Source organism: Balaenoptera borealis, assembly GCF_965194805.1.
Source record: "Balaenoptera borealis genome assembly, chromosome: 2".
Taxonomy (NCBI): Eukaryota; Metazoa; Chordata; class Mammalia; order Artiodactyla; family Balaenopteridae; genus Balaenoptera; species Balaenoptera borealis.
The window spans coordinates 172,445,481-172,469,412 of NC_138867.1; the positions used below are offsets into that span (position 1 = coordinate 172,445,481).

The following is a 23,932-nucleotide window of genomic DNA, read 5'->3' on the forward strand; positions in this document are numbered from 1 at the left end:
CCGCTGACATTCCTGAGCACTGATTGTGTGCTGGCAATGGCGTTAGTCCACTGTTTACCCACAGCAGCCTTGTTCTGTGCCCGTTTTTCATATGTTCTGGTGACAAGTCCTTTGTCGTATAGGTATATTGTGAATATAGTTCCCACTCTGTGGCTCACTTTTCATTTTCTTAATGATGTCTTTCAAAGAGCAGACATTTAAAATTTGATGCGGTCCAATTTGTCAGTTTTTCTTCTTCCATTCCATGTGCTTTTTGTCAATATTTGCTGAGCCCAGCTTGTAGAGATTTTCTAGGTTTTCTTTTAAACGTCCTATGGCTTTAGCTTTTGCATTGAGATCTATGAGCCACTTTGAGTTAATTTTTGTATGTGGTGTGAGGTTGGGGTTGAGGTTCATTTTTTTCTTTTTTTAAAATATTAATTAATTAATTAATTTGGCTGTGCTGGGTCTTAATTGCAGCACACGGGATCTTCGTTGCCATGTGTGGGACCTTTAGTTGCAGCACGCAAACTCTTAGTTGCGGCGTGTGGGATCTAGTTCCGTGACCAGGGATCGAACCCAGGCCCCCTGCATTGGGAGCTCAGAGCCGTAGCCACTGGAGCACCAGGGAAGTCCCCATTTTTTTCCATGTAACCATCCAGTTGTTGCAGAAACATCTGTGGGGAAGACTTACTTTTCCCTAGTGAGTTACTGTGGCAGCTTTGTCAAAAGCAACTGACCACACATGTGTGTCTTTTCTGGACTCTGCTCCATGGTGAGGGTCTCTGTGTCCCCTTGGCAGGTTCCACACTCCTGAAGACTGTAGCTTTTTAGTAATGATGGAGTCAGTCTGGGTGTGCCTTCCACCTTTGCCCCTTTTCTCCATGGTTGCTTTGGTTGTGTCCCATTATTAGCTGAGCGGACCGAGGCCCAGAGAGGAGACAGCTCCTGCCCAGGGTCCCACTACCTGGAAGCAACAGGCAGGGTTTGGCCCAGGTCAGCCTGCCTCCAGAGCACATGCTCCACCCACCAGCTGGTTCTGCATCTTACTGCAAGTTAAGGCCAGGAGATGAGAAAGGCCTTGAATGCCACGGCCAGATGTGTGACTTTAATGTGTTCACCCCCTTGGTCATTCCATCCTCAGTAGTCTGAACAGGGTTGGGGTGGGGAGCCAGGGCATCCAGGACGAGGGGCATCGAAGTTGCCCTAAAGGCACAAAGAGGCCTTTGGCGGGTGGCAAACGGTGCTTGCTCCTGGTTCAGGCATAGCATGTGCAAAGGTGTGCTGGCTGGATGGTGTGTGGTATGTTCAGAGGACAACTAGGATGGATTTTTCTTTCACATCAAAACGTATACCATTGCCTTCTGTGTACCCTGTCTTGGGTGATGACTCAGCCTGAACTTGCCCTCAAGGGGCGTGACTCTCAGTGGGCTGTGAGTTGGAAGTGAACATGGTAGAATGAGCTTTGCATGTGAGAACTCATGTCTCCTGAGCACTTAAGTGGGATGACCTTTGCATACTTCCATCTCATGTCATCCTTAAAGGACAACTTCCTGGTGGTGGGTGTTGGCTGGGGTCACCCAGTGTGGAATCATCAGTGTCTCTGAATGCCTGTGCTCTATTTCTCCTCCTGGTGGAACTCACCTTTACTCCTCATCATGCAGATGGAGCGGGTTCCCCACCAGCCTTCAGGGGTGGATATGCAACCCAGGCCTGACCAATCAGAGCATTCTAGCCCCCTGGCCACAGTGATTGGCTCCTGGGTAGTCACATGACACACAGTGAACTATTAAAGCCTTCTGTGGTACTTCTGCTGGAGCCATGAGGGCACCTGGAGCCTCACCTGCTTTAGAGTGGTAAAGAAATAGCTCATCAGGCCTGGGTTGTCCAAAGCATGCACATTTAAAGGACTGGCCCTTGACTGGCACCTGGGAGGTCACCTCTAGGCTCTTGGAATGTCCTGACTGGTATAAGTGTTTACCTGAGGTCGTGGGCCACACCGGATAGTCCATGCTAACAATATGATTTAGGGTGGGGGCTTTTGGCCACATGGTATCAGTTCAACGTCTGGATGGGCTGGAGACTGAATTTCATCACATGGGTGGTCAGCCATATCTGCATGACTGACCTTTCCTCCTCAACAAAAACCCTGGACAAGGCTCGGGTGAGCTGCTCTGGATGGCAATATTCCATGTGTGTTGTCACAGTCATTGCTGGGAAAATTCAGTGCTGTCTGCAACCAGAAGCTTGTGCCTGGTTTCTCCTGGTTTCTGCCTTATGTACCCTTTTCCTTTGCTGATCCTTATCCTTTTGCTGTGATCAACCATAGTCACGAATGTAACAGCTTTTCTGAGTTCTGAGTCCTCCTAGTGAGGAGGGTGGTCTTGGGGTGGTCTTGGGGATCCCTGACAACAGATGTCTTTACCCCCATCCCGAGAAGAGCTGTGAGTGCCCCCCTACCCATTGCACAAATGAGTCCTGAGGCCCCAAAAGGTAGACTTGCTGGCTCTGAGGTGCCCAGCTAAGGGAGCACCGGAGCAGGCTGCTTGCTGGCCACCCCACCATGCAAAGGGGCCAGCTCCAAACAGTGTTCTCACGGATCATCACGTTCCCTTTGCTGCAAAACTGTTTGCTTCAGAATCCCAAAGGTCCATTTGCTCTGACCTAGCATCTCAAGTTTCAGGAAGTTCTGGGACAGATGTGCAGAGATGTGTCTCTAAGGGCTGTGTGTTGCCGAAGTTTTAAGGCGTTTCTAAGATTTCTCATCCTGTGTCATCCCAGGACTGGGAATGTGGTAGACCTCACTCCCATGATTGTGTTGTTATTGGGCACAGTTTACCTTAAGATAATCTGGGTGGGCCTGACCGTGCTGGTTGTAGAAGAGGAAGTCAGAGAGATTCAGTATGAGGGAGGTCTCTATTGCTGAGATGGAGGGGGCCACGTGGCCAGCGCCTGAGAGTGGCCCCCAGCTGACAGCAAGGAAGTGGGGACCTCAGTCCTACAACCACCAAAAAATGAGTTCTGCCAACAACCTGAAGGAGTTTGAACACAGATCCTTCTCCATTTGAGCCTCTGGATGAGGACACAGCCAAGCCAATACCTTGATTACAGCCTCATGAGACCCTGAGCAGAGAACCAGTTAAAACATACTAGACTTACGACTCACAGAAACTGTGAGATAATAAATGTTCCTTATATTGAGTCACTAAGTTTGAGATACTTTGTTACACAGCAATAGGCAGCAATAGCAAACTAATACATATATTAGCGATAGCCAACTAATGAATAGTGGGTGTTCATCCCAGTGTGGTTTAAAAACCCACAAACTGCAAACAACATAAATGTCTAACGGAAAGAGATTATGTACATAAACTCTTGTAAACCCATTAATAATAATAACAATTTCCATGATGATGCCATTTGCCTTTGGTCTAGGGCCAGGCTCTTCGGTAAATGCTGTTATTATCCCTATTTTATGGATGAGCAAAATGAGGAACAGAGAGGGTGAGACACATCCAAGGCTACAAGGGGTGAGGGTCAGGCTAGGGTCACTGTTCCCATCACAGAGCTAGACCTTTTTCAATGGGCTTGCTAGGTGGAATATATGTTGAGAGGCTACCCAAGGTGATTAACTGGCTTCCAATTTCTTGGGTGACCTAGTTCTTAAAGGCTTTTGGAGAGCATGCCAATGCCTGATGATTTCCTCCATTATCGTTTCAGGGGTCCTGTTGGGAGCCACTGGGGCATTAAGTGTAAAGTGGAGAAAAATCAATACTTGTTACCAAGCACTACAGCCCATGGTTGCAGTGTTCCTAAGTCTTTTAACTTCTCTAAGTGCTCAGTTTCCTCATCTGGCAGATGGGACCAAGCCACTGTATCCACCCCAAAAGGTAGTCATGGGTGCCAAACACTGAGCACAGAGCCTCGTGTGTTTTAAACACTCTATGTGGGGTGACTGTTACTAGTACTGTTGTCTGTTTCTCAGATGAATCCACTTACACTCAGGGGAAGTGCCTTTCCCAATGTCACACAGCAAGCTGGTCAGCACTTAGAGCTGGCTCCTCCCACATTCTACTCCATTCAGCAGTCTGGCTGTCTCTCCCCATCCTCTAACTCCAGACTGCCTGCTCCACAGCTACCCTTCTTGCCCTTCTGTGGCCCTTCTAGGGGCAGTGCAGCCTTGGCCTGCTCCAATATTTTGCTGGCCCAGCCTCCGGATACACAGTTGGGCACAGCAGTGGGTAAATGGGTCAGCGTGTCTGAGCAAGTGCCGGCATCTTGGTGGTAGGATGGACTGATCCCAGGTGAAGGGTGGATGATTCCAGAGCTTTGGCCCTGAGCTCAGACAGGCTGGAGTTGGAATCTCTGCAGCAGTACGTAAGACCTTCCAGATTCTCCGAGCCTCGCTCTCCTCATCCCTGAAATGGGCTGATAGCTGTGTTGTGAGGATTAAATTAGATCATTTATTAATTCAACACGTATTTCCTGAGCACCTACTCTGCGCTAGGCCCTGTGCTGGGGTTGTTCAATGAGGAAATACAGAAAGGGACCCAGGTACCAGAGGCAGGATGAAGGGTAATCAGGAGGGCTCTGGATCAGAAAGATCCAAGTTCAAAGTTCCAAGCGGCCCATTCACTGGTAGGGTGAATACCGTAACATGCTGCCTAACCCTTTTGAGCCTCAGTTTCTCCATTTGTAAATGGAGATCTTAATGACAGGTATGGAAAAAGGTTTCACAGAATCTAGCATTGCCTTTAGGGTCAGCAGTTCATGATCGGGGGTAAAGAGATGGTAGTGCCAGCCTGGCACTGGTGGGCAGAACTAATGAGACCACCTAGGTAGAGACGTACACCTTCACCTTCCTCTCTTGCCTCAAAATATTCATTCTATGACCACCGTAAATTAGATTCAAGCGAGAAGGAAAACGACTCAGGAACTTTTTGCAGGTCAGAAGACCCAGGAGCCCAGGAGGAGCTTTCCTGGGCAAGCCAGAGCTGGTCTTCCGCTTTAGTTTCCCCATATGTAAAACAAGAAATTGATAAAATGGCGCAGTTCCTGTGAAAAGCAGTTTGGCAGTTTCTCTGAAGGTTAAACATAGAATTACTGTATGACTTAGCAATTTCATTCCCAGGTATAGACCCAAGAGAAGGGAAAACATCTGTCCACACAAAACCATGTACATGAATGTTCACAGCAGCACTATTCATAATAGTGAAAAAGTGGAAACAACCCACATGTCCATCAATGGATGAATGGATAAACAAAATGTGGTTTATCCACACAATGGAATATTATTCAGTCATAAAAAGGGATGAAGCATTGATACAGGTAACAGCATGGACTAACCTTGAAGCCATCATGCTGAGTGAAAGAAGCCAGTCACAGGAGGTCACATATTGTATGATGCCATTAATATGAAATGTCCAGAAAAAGCAAATTCATAGATAGAGAAAGTAGCTTAGTGGTTGCTAGGGGCTGGGGAGGGGGGTGAGGAATAACCTGCTTAGTGGGTATGGGGTTTCCTTTAGGGGTGATGAAAATGTTCTGGAACTAGATAGTGGTAGTGACTGCACAGCAGTGTGAAAGTACTAAATGCCACAGTATTGTACACTTGAAATGGGTTAATTTTATATGTGAAACGTTTTTTTTAATAGGAGAACTGGACAACCACCATCTCTCAGGGCCCGTGGGGATGTAGGATTTTATTCTATTAAAAGGCTACTCTTGGGACTTCCATGGTGGTCCAGTGGGTAAGACTCCGTGCTCCCAATGCAGGCGGCCCGGGTTCGATCCCCGATGGGGGAACTAGATCCCACACGCATGCCGCAACTAAGACCCAGCGCAGCCTAAATAAATAAATAAATATTAAAAAAAGAAAAAGTCTAGTCTTACTGCCAGCAAAGTTTACCAGCCCCCACAATTCCCCAACAACCTTAGGGAAGCCCCACCAGCCCAACCCATCGTCCAACGCGCGCTCGATTTGTATAGTCACGCCCACCCAGCCTGCTGCTGGTTCCGCCCCCCCCCCCCCCCCCCACGTGCTTTGCGCCGGCCTGGCCCCCTCCGCGCCCTCGTTGGGGCTCTCAACAGAAGCCAAAGGCGGAAGACTTGGAGAGACCGCGTAAGTAATACATCAGCGGCTGGTGGGGCGGGGCTTCGACGGGCCTGGCTGTCAGCGTCATGAATAATACACATTGAGGCGGGGCCTGAAGGTGGGCGCGTGTCGGGGCGGAGTCCGGGCACGAAAGTGGACACCTCTAGAGTCTTGAGAGGTGGGGCCATCCGCGCCTTATGAATATGCAGGAAGTCGGGGCGGTGACTGTGGGCCTCACTAGGCCCGCAGGGTGGCGTGGCCAGCCGCGTCTCACGAATAATGCAGCACGTCGGCGGCGGTTGCGGCGGCGATTGTGGTTCGCGTAGGATCCGGAGGGGGCGTGGCCAGTCGCGTCTCATGAATAATGCAGCACGTCAGCGGGCGGCGGGGTGGGGCGTGGCCGGCGCGCCTCCGGCCCTGGAGCCGGGAAGGGGGAGGCGGGGGAGCGATGGTCGCAAGATGGCGGCGCTGAAGGAGGCTCGGAGCTACGGGCTGTCGTGCGGGCGAGTGAGCGACGGCAGCAAGGTGTCCGTATTCCACGTGAAGCTCACCGACAGTGCCCTGAGGGCCTTCGAGAGCTACCGCGCCAGCCAGGTGAGCGGCACGGGGCTTGGCGCGGCCGTCGGGGACGTCGGGGCGCAGGTCGGCCTCGCGCGCCCCTCTCCGTGGCGTCCTTGCCTGGGGGCTCGGGGTCCGGCGTCTGAGGTGCTGCTCGCGGGTTCCTGGGCCGGTGGGGCGCGGGGTGGGCGCCTGTCCGGCTCGGAGCGCGGGGAGCCTCGGCGCGGGGAGACGACCCTGGCGGGCGGCCCAGGGCGGCCGAGGGGGCCGAACTCGCGCGCCTGGTCCGGGGGACGTCTGTGTCGGCACCTGGAGGCGTCCGGGGCCTTTCCCGACTTACCAGGCACCTGGGCAGGAACTGGTTTTTTCACCTGACCAGGGGAGGGGGTGGAGGCAGCGCCGTCCGAGCACGGGAGGTGGGGGTTTGGGACTTCTCAGTCTGGCTCCTTGCAGGGTGGCTGGTGGGGATGGCTGACTGCACTCCTGGGGAGCAGCTTTTCCGTCTAGGACGCTGGCAGAGTGGGTCAGTGGGGCACCGCTGTCGGGGCATCTGTGGGTCTTGTTCCGTTTGTTTGCGGAGGTTGTGTCTACAGTTGGGGGCTGTCTTTGATGCTTTCCATTGAGGCCCCTGGAGTTGGGTTTACCCTTGGTTCTTGTGAAGGGGAGTTTGGGCAGAACCTGACAGCTTGTCCCCGGCTCCCTAGGTGAACCTGAATCACTGGACACCTTTAGAAAGTGGGAGTGTTTTGGGGGGGAATTGCTGGCATGGTGCCTCTCCCAAGCTGGGAGCCTGTTGTGGGCACCTGGGAAGGAGCTCTGGCCACTGCACCTGGCTGCTGACTCTCAAACTTCTCAGGGGCTGATTTGGGCCCATCTCGGGAAGTTCGAGGCGTTTCAGTTTTGCCACCTGGCCCGGGGGGTTGGGGAGAGGCGTCTTTGTACCTTCTTTCAGGCCTGACTTGGGGGCACATCTGGGGCCGTGGTCAGAAACTGCTTCTTCCCATTTCTGTTTGTGTCATGGCGCCCTCCTCCTGTGTTGGGACAGAAGTTGCAGGTGCCCAGTGGTCAGGTCCTGAGGGGAAGTGGTTTGGGAGCCCTTTTCTTCCTTTCCTGGAAAGTGGGGGCTTCATAGTCAGTGGCTCTAGGGGGAGGGGTCTGGCGTCAGGTTCAGGGAGGCCCTGCCGTGTGCGTGTGTGTGCGCGTGTGTACTGGGGATGGGGGGGCCTCGGGCGGGTGAGGAGAGAGACTAACTAGGAAGGAATGTGGCTTTCTTCCTGCCCTGGACTTGTTCGGCACCATTAGCTAAGCTGGGAATTTCTTCCCCTGTTTTGTTCCCAGTGCCCACCCTTCCCGCTCTTCTTCCCACTTTTTTGGACAATTTCCTTCCTGTCCTCGTGTCTCAGTTTCCCTTCATAGAACTGGGATTTCATCTTTCTGGAAGAGTGAGATCTCACCTTGTCAAAAGGGATTCCCCAAGGTGAGGCTGGGGTGCCACTGCAGGTGAGGAGGAGGGGGCACGGTGGCCAGCTTGAACGTCCCTTGAGGAATTCCAGCCGGGAGTCTTTTTCCCTGGGCAATTCTGACTTGTTCCCCTGGAAGGCAGGCTTTCCTAGAAACAGCTGGGGGAGAGCTTATGCGTCATGTAAATAAGGTGAGCTTGGTACCTGGTCACTGTGAGTTCGGAGCCCCGCCTTCCCTGCCATGCTGCCCTCCCTTGATCTAGTCGTCCGGAAGGCCCGCCTGTGCGTCCACCTCATGCTGTCACGCTGCTATTTTTAATTTAGGGTGTTGGTTACATCCCCTAAGCTGGATCTTCCTCCTGTGAGGGTGAAGGTATAACTGTAGACTCAAGTTCGTCCCACGGAGAGCCCAGCTGTGTATGTCTGTGTTGATCAGCCAGAAGGGGCTCCCTCGAAGAGCTTCTCCTTCTCAAGCTACTCGTGTTAACTTGGCTGACTGGGCTAAATTTTGGGGGTGACTCAAACTTTCATTTTTCTCAGAGGCTGACTTGTGATTTAAGTTACTTGGAAGTTTTGTATTTAATCTTATCCAGTGGGCAATGTAGGGGACTGAAGTAAAATCAGGGCAGCTTGGGCACACTCAGTGTTCTTGGATGGTAGGCATGGGGACGGTGACTTGAAGAACTTGTTGTGTGACTAGTGAAGTGTATTGGTTATTAACAAAATTTCATATGTTTGACTGTCAGTAGCGTCTAGAGTTTTCTGTTCTCTAGCGCTGTGGTTATATGGTTTGCCAGTGGCAACTTGTGGGGAGGGTTTTTACTTTTACTTTTTACAGTTGCCCCTTGAACAACACAGGTTTGAACTGCCCGGGTCCACTTGTATGTGGATTTTTTTTCACTGAACACATACTACAGTACTAGGGGACCCACGGTTGGTTGAATCTGCAGATTCAGCGTTCAGGATATGGAGGGCCGACTGTAAAGTTTATAAGAGATTTTTGACTGCTCGGGGATTGGTGCCCCTAACCCCCGTGTTGTTCAAGGGGCAACTGTAATTGCAGAGAGGTTTTTACAGACTCAGATGTGGCAGGGGACTGGAGAGGAGCATCCTTCAAAACTTTCTCTGTGGCTCCTGGGAGCCTAGCTGTTGGAGTAGCCGGAGAAGTCCCTGACAGCTTCCCTCTCCAGAGAGGTCTGGAGTCTGAGCTGCCTTTGTACAGACCTAGTGACCAGCCTGGAACATGGTGGAAGGTAAAGATGTAGTCATATGTGCAGCTGCCACCGTCCAGACTTGGTCTTCACGCAGTCTTGAGTGCATCCCAAGGCACTCCCATGGATCTCCCTTTTCACTGTGATGGGTTACTTCCGGGAGAGAAGAGAGGAGAAGCATAAACACAACCCATCTTTCGAAGACAGCATCATGCGCCTGTTCAGAGAAGTGTCCCTGACAGTGATTCTACGGAAGTGACCTTCCCTGGGGCGCCTCCCTCGACCACCTGAGTATTTCATTGTCGGATTTGGTGGGCTCTGTTACCGAGTGATCCTCCCCTCTCCCAGATTAAAAGGTCTTTGATGAAGAGTAGCATATTGTTGTTCAGCAAAAATAGAGGGCCCAGGGAGGGGCCCAAGCAACCTGGGAATTGGAGCCTATCTGGGTTTGAATCTCTGAATCTCGGCTCTACCTGCATGAGGCCTTGGGTCAGTGCCTGACCCCTCCCAGTCCAGCTCCTCCTCCTTAGAGCTATGAGGATCCCAGTGGCTGCTCTGGATCCTTCTTCTCTTTAGGATTATGAGTGTCCCAGTACCTGAGCCCTCTCAGCTCCTAATCCTTCCTCTCTCAGGGTTGTGGGTGTCCCAGTGCCCAACCCTCTCTGAGCTCTGGATTCTTCTCTCAGGGCTCTGAAGGTCCCAGTACCTGACCCCTCCCAGCTCCAGATCCTTCTCTCCGGACTCTGAGGGTCCCGGGCCCTGCCCTCTCTGAGCTCTGGCTCCTCCTCTCAGGGCTGTCGGGATTCCTTCGGCACATGTGCGGCTCTCAGTGCAACCCTGACCCCTCCCAGGTTCTCAGCACTTGGTGTCGGTACCCAGGGCTGGTTCCCACCTGGAGGTTTGAGCAGAGACTATGGGAGAGCCTGGGCTCCTACATTTTCCCAAATCTGATTGAGTGCCTGGTCTGTACAGGGACACTGCCCAGGGGCTGGACATTTATAAGTGACCAAATGGGTCCCCAGTCTCTCGAGCTGGTATTCTAGAGGCAGGAGACAGATGATGAACAGGGTGGCACAGAAATCAGCATGAAGAGCTTGTCAGCAGTCATTGTCAGGAAGGAAATAAAATGGGGCGATGTGAAAGGGCGCTGCCTAGCAGATGCCAGAGCTGAGGTCTGCTGGGCGAGGGGTCCCCTGGGGGGAAGGGGTGTGGGTTCCAGGCATGGCACATGCATAGGCCTTGAGACATGAGGGGCTGGGGAGGGTGTTTGGGCAGGGGACAAGGCCCAGGTAAAGACGTGGAGGCAGCTGCAGGGCTGTCTCCTGGGACGGGCTTAGGAAGAGGAGGTCTGCAACAAATACTCTGTGACTGTTCTGGACCCACGCTAGGGGCTGCTTGCCTGCTGCTAAGGGGCTAGCTGCGTGGGTGTCAGCCTGGCCACCGGTGGCAGGAGGAACCTTAATTTAGCCTCTACTCCCCTCCCACTGTGAGGCCCCAGGAGGTGGGTTCGTCTCTCCTTCCTGGGGGGCCGCCCCACTCGGCCCTAGCTAGGTCGCTTCTTGCCAGCCCTGTCTGTTTTTCACGTGAGCTGTCTTTATTTTTTTAATGTTTTTGGCTGCGTTGGGTCTTCGTTGCTGCACACAGGCTTTCTCTAGTTGCGGCGAGCAGGGCCTACTCTTCGTTGCGGTGCACGGGCTTCTCATTGCGGTGACTTCTCTTGTTGCCCTGAGCACGGTCTCTAGAGCGCAGGCTCAGTACTTGTGGCGCACGGGCTTAGTTGCTCCGCGGCATGTGGGATCTTCCCGGGCAAGGGCTCGAACCCGTGTTCCCTGCATTGGCAGGCGGATTCTTAACCACTGTGCCACCAGGGAAGTCCCCGAGCTGTCTTCAGGAATAGCCAAATTCGCTGCCCCTCCTGGCCTCTGGCCAGGCCCCTGTAAGCCCTTTGTCCAGGCACGTGTCATCTTCTTGACAGTCTTGGCAGGAAGGCTAGCTTATTGTTCCCACTGTTCATTAGGGGCAGTTGAGGCTCTGAGGGGCAGCGTTGACTGCCTGAGGTCACGCTGACTGTCCTCACTGGCCCAGGCTGCCTCTCCGGTTGGGCGGGAGTTTGAGCCACACCTATGAAAGGGAGTCCCACTGTGGTCTCAAGTCCTCATGACATGCCAGCATCCCAGGGTCCCGGGAGCATTGGTGACATGAGTGGCCATGCAAATCCCTGAAGTTGCCAGCTTTGACTGTACCGGGCCCTCTCCCCTGAGAAAGCCTGCAGGGGATAACCAGTGCCTGCGGATTGTGCCCTGCATGCCAGCGCTGGCCTGAGCTGTACATGTTACTTCATCTTGTTCCCTGGCTGTCAGCCCTGTGGTGGGGAGGGGTTCTCACTTCTCAAGTGAGGAAACAGGTAAAGTCTCTGGGAGGCCGAGTCACCAGAAGGAGTCTCCCAGCTGGGATGGGGCTGAGAACCGGGCATCTGGCTGGAATGCAGTGTGTGTGGCCTTGAGCTTTGCCTCCTCTGAAGGGTGGTGGCCGAGTGGACTGGGCTGGCCCATTGGTGTCAGGAGCATGACGTAGGGGTTCGGTTTGCCTGTGTGTTTCAAGGTGGGCACTCAGTAGGTCTGGGTGGGGTGAATCCCTCCCAGAGGCGCGTGTCTCATAGGTACTGAGGGAAAGCAAGCAACCTGGGGTAGGGAGTAAGTGCTGGTCATTTCTGCAGATGGCCTATGAGTCTGTGTGAGGGGCCAAGCCCCGCATCTGCCACTGTGACCCTTGACTAGGCTTCCGGCAGCCATTCACCATGGTGACTGTGTGTAAACAGCCGATGGCTCTCGGAAACCCACCCTCTGTTGACTCATCGGCAAGGCCAGAGTTCATCACCCTTGAAGTAGTTTTGACATCACACCCGGATTGTGACATCTCTGGGGAGTCCTTGAAAAACAGGACTGTTTCTCCTGTTCCGTGCATCTCTCGTCCTGGAGCAGACCCTGGTTTTGGGAAATCTGCTTCTTCATGGCAACAGCCCTGCTCAACGTGCCTGGCTGGAAATCCATCCTGTGCCTTTGGGTTTTGCCCCCCCGGGTCCTTCACTTGTAGGGCCTTGCTCCCTTGCTCTCTGCCTTTATGACTTTCTCCTTGGTCTGTGACTCGCATGGCCTGGAGTTGTCTGAGATCTCATCTCTAGCGATATGTGGCCACTCTGCAGTCACCCAGAGACCACAGGGATGCTTTCTGGAACAATCCCTGCAAACATCCTCTGATCTGCAGTGCAGTAAGTGACACAGACAGCCACCATGTGCAGTTTTATCACTTTGCTTTTTAATAAAGAAGCTGGTGTCCAAGTGAACCATTCAGAGGGAGACCTCCTGTTCCCACACTAAGTGGCTGCACTGGAGTCTGATGCTAATTATATCCTCCTAGCTGGGTCCCTCCCTGGCCACGTTGAGATGCGGCTCCTGGCTGAGTCACCAGGTCCAAGGGGTGCGTTGGTGACTCGCCACAACCCCTCCAGAGGGGAGGGGGCCTCGCATGTCTGTGAAGTTTGTGGGGTCACCGAACTGCTGTTTAAAAGCGACACATGTCAAAAGTTTCTTTCTTTTTCCCACAAAAGCTATAGAGTTCAGTGAAGAACACTAGCAATTCCCTGTTCCATGGGCTGTTGTTGGCACCTCAGCGCCTTCCTCTGTCTTGCATCCAGAGGAAGTGGACATCACAGTGGTGTTCTCATATAATCTTAGGTCTTGATTCTTTTTTATTGCAGTGCTAAACTTTGTTTTTTAGTGGCTTTAGTCCTAGTCTGCTGTCCGGTACTGAGGGCTGTGCAGAGATGCTGAATTGCAGTGAGAGGCACCCCTGGTGTACCTGTGCATTTGCGAGTGGAGCTGGAGGTTGCAGGTGCTGAACGGTACAACTGTTGTATGTTGAAATCGAGGCCCAGGAGGGATATGGTCTGGTTTGTGGTGTTGGGTGCTCAGGGAGGTCAGGCCTAGAGGTGGGGAGGCTGGGGGTGGAGACTTTGATGGCCTGAGCTGGGGTCCACTGGGGTTCGGCAAAGGGACAGATGTAGAAGTATTTGGGCTGCCACCTGTACCTGGTTGGGGGAGGTGGACATTTCTAACCTTTCCTGATTCTGGCCATAGGATGGAAGTGTCTTTGCACACTCGGCTTATTGTCATGCCTGAGCTGGGTTTGTGAGAGTCGGGTCATGCAGGGCTTGATGAGACGCTAATGGTCACCTCTGGAGTGACTCTTGGCTGGAGGAAAGGCGACTGTGGCTGATCAGAGAGCTGCTGCAGGTCTGTGGTGGGTGAACAACATCAGCATCATCGTCATTGATGTGGGGCGAGGTGGAAGACGTGCGTGTGCAGCCGTGGTGATGCTGCTTCAGGGCCCGTGTCTTTCTGGGTTGCTGCCTTTGTCTCAGGGTGTGGATGTCATGAGTTTCTTGCCAGTGTCCTAACCAGTGCAATTTGAAGGTGGTTTAGAACGGATGTGGCGGCTGTGGAAGCCATCAGCCTTTCTTTTTCTGGTTCTTGGATTGTGTTCGTTGCTCAGGGGCAGTTGGATAGCAGGTTTCCTTTATTGTGCTGGCATTGACCAATTTCTGGACAGTGGGTGTTCTGGACACTGGGGGAGCCAAGGCTGGGCCTGGACGTAGGGGCTGCACCCTGAGACAGCATTTGGGTGTCAGTGTCAGCCCAAGTCAGCCTCATGGGCAGGCGAGCAGGTGGGCTACGCCGTCCAAGCGCAGATAACATTGGGTCGAGGGCCCAAGGCTTGCTTAGCACTTCCCAGGGTTCCCAGGCACACTCCATAACAGGAGGTCCTGGAGAAGTTCAGCCCGCCTTGGAGTGCTCTGCTTTCAAGAAATTAATGAGCCGCCTATGATCAAGGGCTGTGGTTAATGCTCCACATCATTGCTCCATCATCAGTGTTCTCCTGGTAGACCTTCAGAAAGGGAGACTGAGGCTTGGCACAGGACACCTTTCCCGAGTACGTGCCCTTCCACCTACCCCGGTTCCTAACCCAGGCGTACTGGGAGGGTGTCAGCTCCTCACTGTTTGCCTTGCTGCCCCTGTGTCTGTCTTAGATTCTAAGGGAGGGTGTCCTAACAAGGGAGTGCCTCCCTCAAAGGATGCTACACGTTGGGGTCAGGTAGCCTGGCTCCAGCCAGGTCCTGCTGACAGCCTGGGGGCCCCGGGCTGCTGGCTCTCTCCCAAGCCTCAGTTTCCTGGGTTGAAGCAACACCTGCAGTTGTAGTGGCCTCCCAGGTCAGATGGGCGAAACGTGTGGATGCTGACCACTCCTGCCCCCGTGTGTGTGTGCGTGTGCGGGCATACTCTACAAATGACCTGAGAAAGTGAAGCCCTTCAGAGTTTAAAATATCCATTTCTTTACCTCTACTGTCAAGGATTTTTTTGTAAAATAAAGAATGGCTAGATTAAATGGATTTCCCCAGTCTTTTTTAGCTACTTTCCTGCCTGGAAGTCCACCGCACTGTGTCGGAGGGAGCTGGGCCCTCTCATGCATCCCCCTTCTTGATCCCTCGAGTGGCCTCAGTGGGCAGTGCTGGTGGAGCAGGCAGTGAGCAGAGGCCAGATGGAGCTGAGGAGGGACAGGAGGTCGTGGCCGGGTTTCTGGAGACGTGTCCGGCTGGGCCTGGGGATGACTGCTGAGCCCGCTGGGTTGGTGGCCGCTGCCGGCAGAGTGTGAGGAATCAGCGCCAGAGCCCAGGGTGTGGTGGCTCCACCTTTGCCTTCAGGTTGTGCTCAAGCTTGTGAGTGTTGGGGAGTCACACAAGGGCAGTCTCGAGGGGCCAAACCCTCTCTCCATTCGAGAATGCTGTTCCCTAGGTATGTGAGGAGGGGTTCCTGGCCCTTCCATCATCCAGCTTGGCTGAGTGTGGCCCTGGCAAAGGTGTGCAAAAGCCGAGTAACGAGGGGCCATCCCGTCCGTCCCTTCCCTTTCCTGGGCCCCTCGGCTTCTTTTTGGACAGGAGTGGCAGGACATGGGCATGGGAGGCCTGAGGAGTCCCCAGCCTACCTCTCTCCCCATCTGGATGTGTGCCTGTGGCCTTCGTGTCCTGTTTATTAGACTGACTGACTTGGTCTCACCCTGCAGTCCCCACATCCCTATGGGGGAGGCCAGCCGAGGGCATGGTGATGATGGCTGCCAGGTGGGAGAAATGCAGCGGCGTTGGGGAGGGAGGTGCCCTCAGGAAGCAGGGCAAGTGAAACAATCCGGGAAAGGCCTAGAATGTCAGCGTGAGATCTGAGAGAGCGGCTGAAGGAGGGAGGCTGGGAGGGAGGCTGGGAGAGTGGAGCAGCCAGAGGAAGTTGGGGGTAAGGAGTGCCTGAGCCGGAAATTGGGGTTAATTTCATCATCCAGGGAAGCCCTGAGTGAGTAGCTGTGGCTCCTCTGCTTTGTGTGGGTGTAGACGGCTGCAGCCCCTTCCTGGGGGCTCCCTGTGGAAGGCTCGACCCCATGGCTGATTTCACTCTATGCATGAACATTTTCCCTTGGGGGCTTCCTCCTGTGACAGGCAGGACTGGGGGCAGGGTTGTGGTCAGGGAGGCCTTGGGAGTGCTAAGACCAGCCAACCCCAGTCTTTACCTGGGATCTCTCAGAGCCTTTTTACAAAAAATTTTTTATTATTGTTATTTTTTATCTTTTTTTTTTTTTTTTAAGAGTGAAACCATATATAGCTGAGACCACTCCTATTTATTTATAGCTGTGTTGGGTCTTCATTGTTGTGCACGGGCTTTCTCTAGTTGCGTGGAGCAGGGGCTACTCTTTGTTGCAGTGTATGGGCTTCTCATTGCAGTGTCTTCTCTTGTTGCGGAGCACGGGCTCTAGGCGTGTGGGCTTCAGTAGTTGTGGCACACGGGCTCAGTAGTTGTGGCTTGTGGGCTCTAGAGCACAGGCTCAGTAGTTGTGGCCCACGAGCTTAGTTGCTCCACGGCACGTGGGATCTTCCCGGACCAGGGATCAAACCTGTGTCCCCTGCACTGGCAGGCGGATTCTTAACCACTGCGCCACCAGGGAAGTCCTGTTATTTTTTATCTTTAATTGTAAAATTCACATAACATACATTTGCCATCTTAACCACTGTTAAGTGCACAGTTCAGTGGCATCAAGTACATTCACACTGCTGTGCAGCCATCACCACCATCCATCTCCAGAACTTGTTCATCTTCCCAAACTGAACCTCTGTCCCCATTAAACACTAACTGCCCATTCCCCTCCCCCAGCCTCTGGCAACCGCAATTCTGTTTTCCATCTCTATGAATTTGATGGCTCTAGGGACCTCTTAAAAGTGGAATCATACAGTATTTGTCCTTTTGTGACTGGCTTATTTCACTTAGCATAATGACCTCAAGGTTTGTCCGTGGTGTAGTATGTGTCAGTATTTTCTTCCTTTTTAGGGCTGAATAACATTCCATCGTTTTGATCTACCACTTTTTGCTTATCCATTCATCTGTCATTGGCCATTTGGGTTGTTTCCACCTCTTGACTGCTGTGAATGATGCTGTTATGAACATAGGTGAACAGTTATCTGAGTCCCAGCTTGCAGTTCTTCTGGATATACACCCAGAAGTGGGATTGCTGGATCATATGGATCATATTCTATGTTTAACTTCTTTTTTTTTTTTTTAAATAAATTATTTACTTATTTATTTTTGGCTGCTTTGAGTCTTTGTTGCTGTGTGCAGGCTTTCTCTAGTTGCGGCCAGCTGGGGCTACTGTTCGTTGCAGTGCGCGGGCTTCTCATTGCAGTGGCTTCTCTTGTTGCTGAGCACAGGCTCTAGGTACACGGGCTTCAGTAGTTGTGATGCCAGGGCTCAGTAGTTGTGGCGCACAGGCTTAGTTGGTCTGTGGCATGTGGGATCTTCCCGGACCAGGGCTCCAACCCATGTCCCCTGCATTGGCAGGCGGATTCTTAACCACTGTGCCACCAGGGAAGTCCTATGTTTAAATTCTTGAGGAACTTCCATACTGTTTTCCATAGCGGCTGCACCATTTTGTATTCCCACCAACAGTGCACAAGGGTTCCAGTTTCTCGACATCCTCACCAACACTTGTTATTTTCTCCTTTTTTGATAGTAACCATCCTGACGGGTGAGAAGTGATCTTGGAGCCTTTAAAATGTACTAAGATGCTTGTGACTCTCTGGTGAGAGTTAAGGTCTGAAGGGCCTCTGGCACTTGTTGGACCATTGATAGGCTCAGGAGTTCCCTGTGAAGGTGACAGAGAGCCTGACCCCAGCAGAATGGAGGCATGTTGGCACCCACACTTGAGGTGGGCTTGGGCTGGCTTCAGGTCCTGCCTGAGGGAAGATTTTGAGAGGGTCACCTGGGAGCAGATGACAGGAAGGGCAGGGAGAGCAGGTGTGGCCCCACCCTGAATGAGAAGCTGTGGTCCAGTGGAGATGACAGTGACAAGGGAAGGATAACAGTGATGAGTTGAGATAGCAGTGATGGTGTAGGAGCCTGGGCCCAGCCAGGACCCGCGTCTCTAAGTTGGGAGAGTTAGTACATACCTGGGGTGGTCTGGAGAACCTGTTGAGGGGGGCAAGCAGTGGGGGCGGAGGGCCAGGGAGAAGTGGGAGTGTGTGTGACATGGGGTCAGCTCAGGTAGCTCAGCTCTCTGCCACCCTCACCACTTCCTGCCCTTCCAAAGGCAAGCCTTCTGTGCTCCCCACTCCCCCTAAAACCAAACAGAGGCCCTGAGGTCATGTGACAGGGAGGGGCTGGGCTCGGGCACCTGAGGCTGCTGGGCCCTACCCTGGTCATGAGCTCCGATTGTGCAGAATCTACCCAACTTTTGTGAGTTTAGCAGTTTGTGTCCCATGTTGAATCACAAGGGGACTGTTTCGGAAAATGGGCTTTCTTCCAGGTGGGAAGCGGCCTGGAGACCCTAAGGGTCAGGCACTGCCCTATGTGGGGCACTGGGCAGGTGAAGGCTGAGCCTCAGCCTTCAAGACCACCAGTACCGTTGAGCCCGCTCCTGCCCTTGACCTGGCCTCAGGGCCTGTGTGAAGGTGCATGAGGGGGAGGAGGAGCAGTGTTTTTTTCTGGACCCTGTGGGCAAATGCAGCCCACTTGCCCTCGGGGGGGACTCCAGCAGGTGGGCTCCCTGTCCAGTCCTGCTTCTGCCTCCCCTCCTCTTGCATGGTGTGTGTGCATGTGTGCGCGCACACAGCGCGCACCCTGGCCCCCATGCTTTTGGTTCCCTCTATCCAGGGGAGGCTGATCTGAGAGGGCCCGAGGGCCCTGGTTGGGGTGACCACCCTGTTATGCTGCCCTGGGCTCAGGGTGACCTTGCCTTCTCTTACTAACCTGAAGAGAGTAAGTGGGCCGGGAGGTTCCTTTTTCCTTTTAAAGTTATATTTATTTATGTATTTATGTATTTATTTAGGCTGCACCAGGTCTTAGTTGCAGCATGTTTTAGTTGCGGCATGCAGGATCTTTTCTTTTTTTTTTTTTTTTGGCTGTGTTGGGTCATCGTTACTGTGCGCGGGCTTTCTCCAATTGCGGTGAGCGGGGGCTACTCTTCGTTGAGGTGCTCAGGCTTCTCATTACGGTGGCTTCTCTTGTTGCGGAACACGGGCTCTAGGCGCGCAGGCTTCAGTAGTTGTGGCACATGGGCTCAGTAGTTGTGGCTCATAGGCTCTAGAGTGAAGGCCCAGTAGTTGTGGTGCATGGGCTTAGTTGCTCCGTGGCATGTGGGATCTTCCCGGACCAGGGCTCAAACCCGTGTCTCCTGCATTGGCAGGCGGATTCTTAACCACTGCGCCACCAGGGAAGCCCATGCAGGATCTTTTTTGTTTTTAGTTGTGGCGGGCGGGCTTCTTAGTTGCGGCATGTGGGATCTAGTTCCCTGACCAGGGATCGAACCTGGGTCCCCTGCATTGGGAGTGCAGAGTCTTACCCACTGGACCACCAGGGAAGTTCCCTCCCTTTTTTTTTTTTTTTTTTTTTTTTTTTTTACATGGTGACTTTTTGGGGAAATTCAGCTTCCTGCTGTGGACCTTGTGGTTCTCCCCACATCTGGAGGGAGGGATTTAACGGTCCCAGTGTAACACTTCCAACAAGGGGAAAACCCACTGAATTGAGTCAGGACAGCCTAGCTCACAGGGGCTAGAGTGGGGGCAAGCTCAGCTTGGCCTCGCCCTTGACGGTGGGTCCCTCCCTGCCACATTCTCAAGGTCCTGACGGTGAGCCAATGCCACATCGCCCTTCTGACTGCTCCCTTTACGTGTGGGATTAGTGCTGGAACTGATGGGCCCTCTTTCTGGCCCTGAAGAATCCGAGGTCTCTTGTGCCCAGTGCTGCTGCTGTAGCTGTTGACCCCCAAGACCAAGGCCTCGGTAGTTTGCCACCATGTTAGGTGAACAGAATCGGATAAGGACACTGATGAAGTGCACTGTTACGGCGTGTTCCTTTTTTCAGTGTCAGCCTTAGAGTCTAAAATGAGGGCCAAATCTGGCCCCCACCTGTGTTTGTAAATAAAGTTTTACTGGGACACAGTGCTGTTGTCTGTGGCTGCTTTCGCACTGCAACGGTGGCAGAGTTTTTGCAACAGGGACTATTTGGCCCTCAAAGCCTGAGACATTAACTCTCTGGCTCTTTACAGAAGAAGCCTGCAGTTGCTGGTCTGGAGTGTTGGGGTGGGTGTGTTTAGCAGACTGTTGCTGTCCTGGGGGAAAGCTCAGGCCTCGGACCCCTGGTCCCTGGGCTGTTGCCTGCAGCCTTGTGAGCCCTGGCAGACAGCTTGCCATTGCATCTCAGGGCTAGACCGATGCTTCAGAGGGTCCTTTTTGTCCAGCCTCTCCATTTCATGGATGGGATATCTAGAGAATGGTGGTTGGCCCACGGTCACATCAGCATAGATTAAATCGAGCCTCAAACCCAAGGGTGTCCACTCTGGGACTGCCTGCCCTCCCAATTTCATGGAGACTCCGAGTGCTTCCTGCCCCTCTTGTGAGTCACTGGGTTTCCTGGGAACAGCTTTTCTCAGGCACAGTGACAGGCTTGGCACAGCTTCCAGTGGGCCTGGCCTTTTTATTTGTGACCTTCTGGTGAACTCTGGAAACATAACTGTGCAGCCTGGGTGGGAAGGGCTGTGTGCGCGTCCCTGGCCGAGCTGGGAGGGTGGGCGTCTGCCTCTGATTCCAGTCAGGCTCTGGCTGAAGTCCTCCTTGTCCCACAGCCTCAGCTCCATGGGTGTACAGTGGGGCTGGTGTCACCTTCCGAGGGGGGATTGTGCCCAGTAAGGGGTCAGTTCCCACGGTGTTTTTGAATGTGTGTTTCATGACATGAGGAACAGTCAGATGACGGTGGTTTCAGATGGGTCCCTTGTGTGGAGACGGCGGGCAGCAGGCCTCTCCTGCTCCCCAGGAGTGAGCTGTCCTCAGGGGGGGCCGGGGGGTTGGCGTTTGGTGAACCTTTGGAGCTTTCTCAGCTCTGGACGAGTGCCACCTGTAGTTAGATCCTGACAAGTGCCATCTGTAGATGATTCTGAGTTGGACACTAGAGAAGGCCTTCTTGGGCAGGCCTCTGCCAAGGGTCTGCGGTTTCTGGGTTCTGTTCGCAGAAATGGCATGATTTTGCTGTTATCTGGTGTCGTTTCTCCCTTTGTAGAATCGGATGGGACTGTTGAGCTGTGGCAGGGTGGGCAGGGGGACCGTGTAGGGGGAAGTTCGAGGGAAGGGGGAGGTCCAAAGGGGGATCATACTGGGGACGTCCCAGGGTGGAGAGACTGCTGGGAGATGTCTGGGGCAGGGGCAGGCCACAGCTAGAAAAACGTGTTCCTTCCTCCTCTGGTTGTACTATTTTTGGTATTGGATGCTCACAGATGTCTGCTGGTTCCAGCAAAATATGCTCAGCTCACAGTGGATCTGGCTAGTGGGACGAGGACAACCAGCTCTGGTTGCCTATGTCCAGCTTGTCTCCTGCCTGCTCTGGGGAGGGCACCAGGCCCATGCTTGCTCCCTTATCTGTGCACAGGGTCCCACTAGTCGGGAGCCTTGTTTGTAGAGCCACATGACATGGTGATCCGTGCCAGCTTCCCCTGACAGGAAGCAGAGCTGTGTTAAGAAGGATTCTGAGGTGGTGTTTGGCCTGGAGTGTAGGATTAATGGTATGTGGCCCCTGGCCCTCCCTGGTCTTAGCCCTGCCATCTAGCATCTCTGTGGGGAGGGTCCCTTCTTGTCATTGAGCAGGTGAGGTTAGTGACCCCCCAGGTGAGCCTGGGCTATGAGAGTGGGGCCAGTGAATGGGGTCTGCCAGTGACTGGGTGTACAGGGCGAGGCTCACAGGTGGTCAGTGGAAGGTGGACTGATGCCATGCCACAAATGCACAAGGCTTTGGACCTCTTTTCCCGCAGGGCTTGAAGGTGACTCACCAGAGTCTGTGCCCCAGAACTGTGGCTCTGATTGCACTTTGTCCTGGGATCTTCGCACACATCCTGCCACCTGCCTCTCCTCCTCCTGGATTTGGTCTCTCATGTAAGAATTCACTGAGGCCTGGATGCTTTCGTGTGACAGGAATTGCCAAGTGTGTGATCTGCTGGGCACAGCTTAGCTTTGGTGAGTGGCTGGTCTGAGCGGATGTGGCTTCTGCCTCCACGCCCTCTTCTTGGAGCTCCTGGTGCTGTTCCTGGGGCTCAGCCATTCAAGAGCGAGCACACAGAGTGGGTGTTCCCCTGCTGTTGCTTAGCTCAGGGGGCGGGCGAACTTGGAGGTGTTGAAGCAGGTCACTGGAGGACGCAGGGCCCAGGCCTGGGGCAGTGAAGCAGGATACCTCGAATTGGCTGAGCTGGGGCTGGTTTTGAGCCAGCCTGCAGACCTGGGGAGGCTGCCCACTGCCCCGTGTTCATGTGGGCACCCAGCAGGCCTAGGTACAGAGGTTCCGGGTGTCTGAGCTCTGTCCCTCAGGCAGCTGAGGGCCGGGGTAGGGAGGCAGGCCGTATTGTTTCTGAACTCTCACTGGTATTGGCCATGCATGGGCTGGGTGGCTGCAGAGTGCAGCGCAGGACACGGGTTGGGGAGAGGGGACTGGCTGGACAGTGGTACCACCCTCTGGACCGCAGTTTACCCCCCTGCGGGATGGGGGTCATTTGTGGGGTCTGTGCCTTCCTTCCATGCTGCAGCCCTAGCTGTCTAGCATAAGAGTCAAGGCCTGGGGTGTCTCTGAAAGGTAGGCATTTGCTCCTCTGTTGGAGCCATAGGCCAGGGATCTCCTGGGTGCAGGCATCATAGACCTCAGGCTAGCCGGCTCCTCTGCTGCTCAAGGTTACGGGGTCTTTGCAGGCCCTCAGAGCCTGTTGCCTGGACAGGTTGGTGGCCGGACTCGGTGGTGGCTGTACAGGGCTTAGCAGAGTGGGCATGTTCCATTGTAAATAGCATTTCCCATGACAGCCCTTAGAGCACGTTAGAGGTGGTGAGCGGGGACACAGCTCATGCACAGACACTGCCGGGTCTTAGGCAGGATGCAGGCTGGGGAGCTCTGTTTGTTTAAAGTTGGGCCTTGTGTTCTTTGTTGTTACTTATTAAGCCATTGATTAACCTCGTGGGTGGTACTGAGCTGGCCTTAGGCCTGGCAGGTGGGGTCTGAGCTCTGCAAGCTGGCCAATTCTGGACGGAAGAGCATTGTTGCTTTGAAAACCGGGTCCTGGGATTGAGGATTCTGGAGCCTGTAGTTGCTTCCCCTTCTGGCCCAGCCATAGATGAACGTGACTGAAATCAGATGTGCACAGCAGTTTCACATAGGCGTCCAGGAGAAATCCTGAAGTCTGCGGAAAATTTAGGGGAAATTTAGAACGGTGATCCCCACGTCATCGTTTTCACTCAGGATGTGCATTGAGATTTTGGTAACTCAGAGAGTCACACGACTGCATTTAAAAAACAGAACAAGAGTGGCGTTAGTCAGCCCACGTGGGCAGATCCCTCAACAGGGTGGCTGGCCTCCTGCCTCTCTTCAGTCCCCTCCACCGCCCCAGCCTGTCTGCACAGTGGCGGAGCACCCGTTGCCCAGGGCCGGAAATGAAGCAGTGTGTGTCCTCTGCACACTGCAGCCACCTGGTGAGTCCTCCCCAGGCTGTGAGGCCCAAGCGAGGCCCTGGCCGCAGGGAGTAAGCAAGTGGGATGCTGACATGTGGGGTCCTGGTCAGCCCCAGGCATCTGGCCCAGAGCACCTGTCCTTAGGTGGACAGCCCGGGCTGCAGCCAGGCCCCAGGTGTGACATCCCAGTTTTGGAGTGCCTGGCCCTGTGCCGGGCGGTGTGGGTCCTGAGTGAAGAGCGACAGTCCCCTGGGCTCCAATTCCACCTACAGGTCAGGAGGGCTTGCTGGAGAAGGAACATTTGCTGAGACCTGTTGGAAAAGTGGAGTTCCTGGGGCCAGAGCCGGTGGTGGGGAAGAGCCTACACCCCAGGAGGCCCAGGAGGCTGTGCTGAGGAAGAAGCCCGGCCCTCTCCCAAGAGTGCCGAGATTAGACAAACAGGTCAGAGTGCTGGGGAGGGTGGCCAGCACATGGCACCGCAGGGCACAAGCTTCAGGAAACAGCGTGTGTGCCTGTGCCTCAAACACTTTTCCTCTAGGTCTCTGTGGGCCTCTCCCTCCCCCATCTTTGT

The 23,932-nt window shown here is 53.8% G+C and overlaps 1 protein-coding gene across 2 annotated transcripts in view; it reads left to right on the plus strand.

Moving 5' to 3' along the window:
• Positions 1-6,202: 6,202 nt before the first annotated feature.
• Positions 6,203-23,932, plus strand: part of ELL (elongation factor for RNA polymerase II) — an 81,170-nt gene continuing 63,440 nt past the window's right edge. Inside the window, exon 1 of one of the 2 annotated variants that reach the window (XM_082381332.1) lies at positions 6,203-6,667. In XM_082381332.1, the coding sequence (XP_082237458.1) occupies positions 6,353-6,667 (315 nt within the window). In that variant the 5' untranslated portion in view covers positions 6,203-6,352. The remainder of the gene's footprint in view (positions 6,668-23,932) is intronic. The other variant, XM_082381333.1, reaches the window with a different exon arrangement.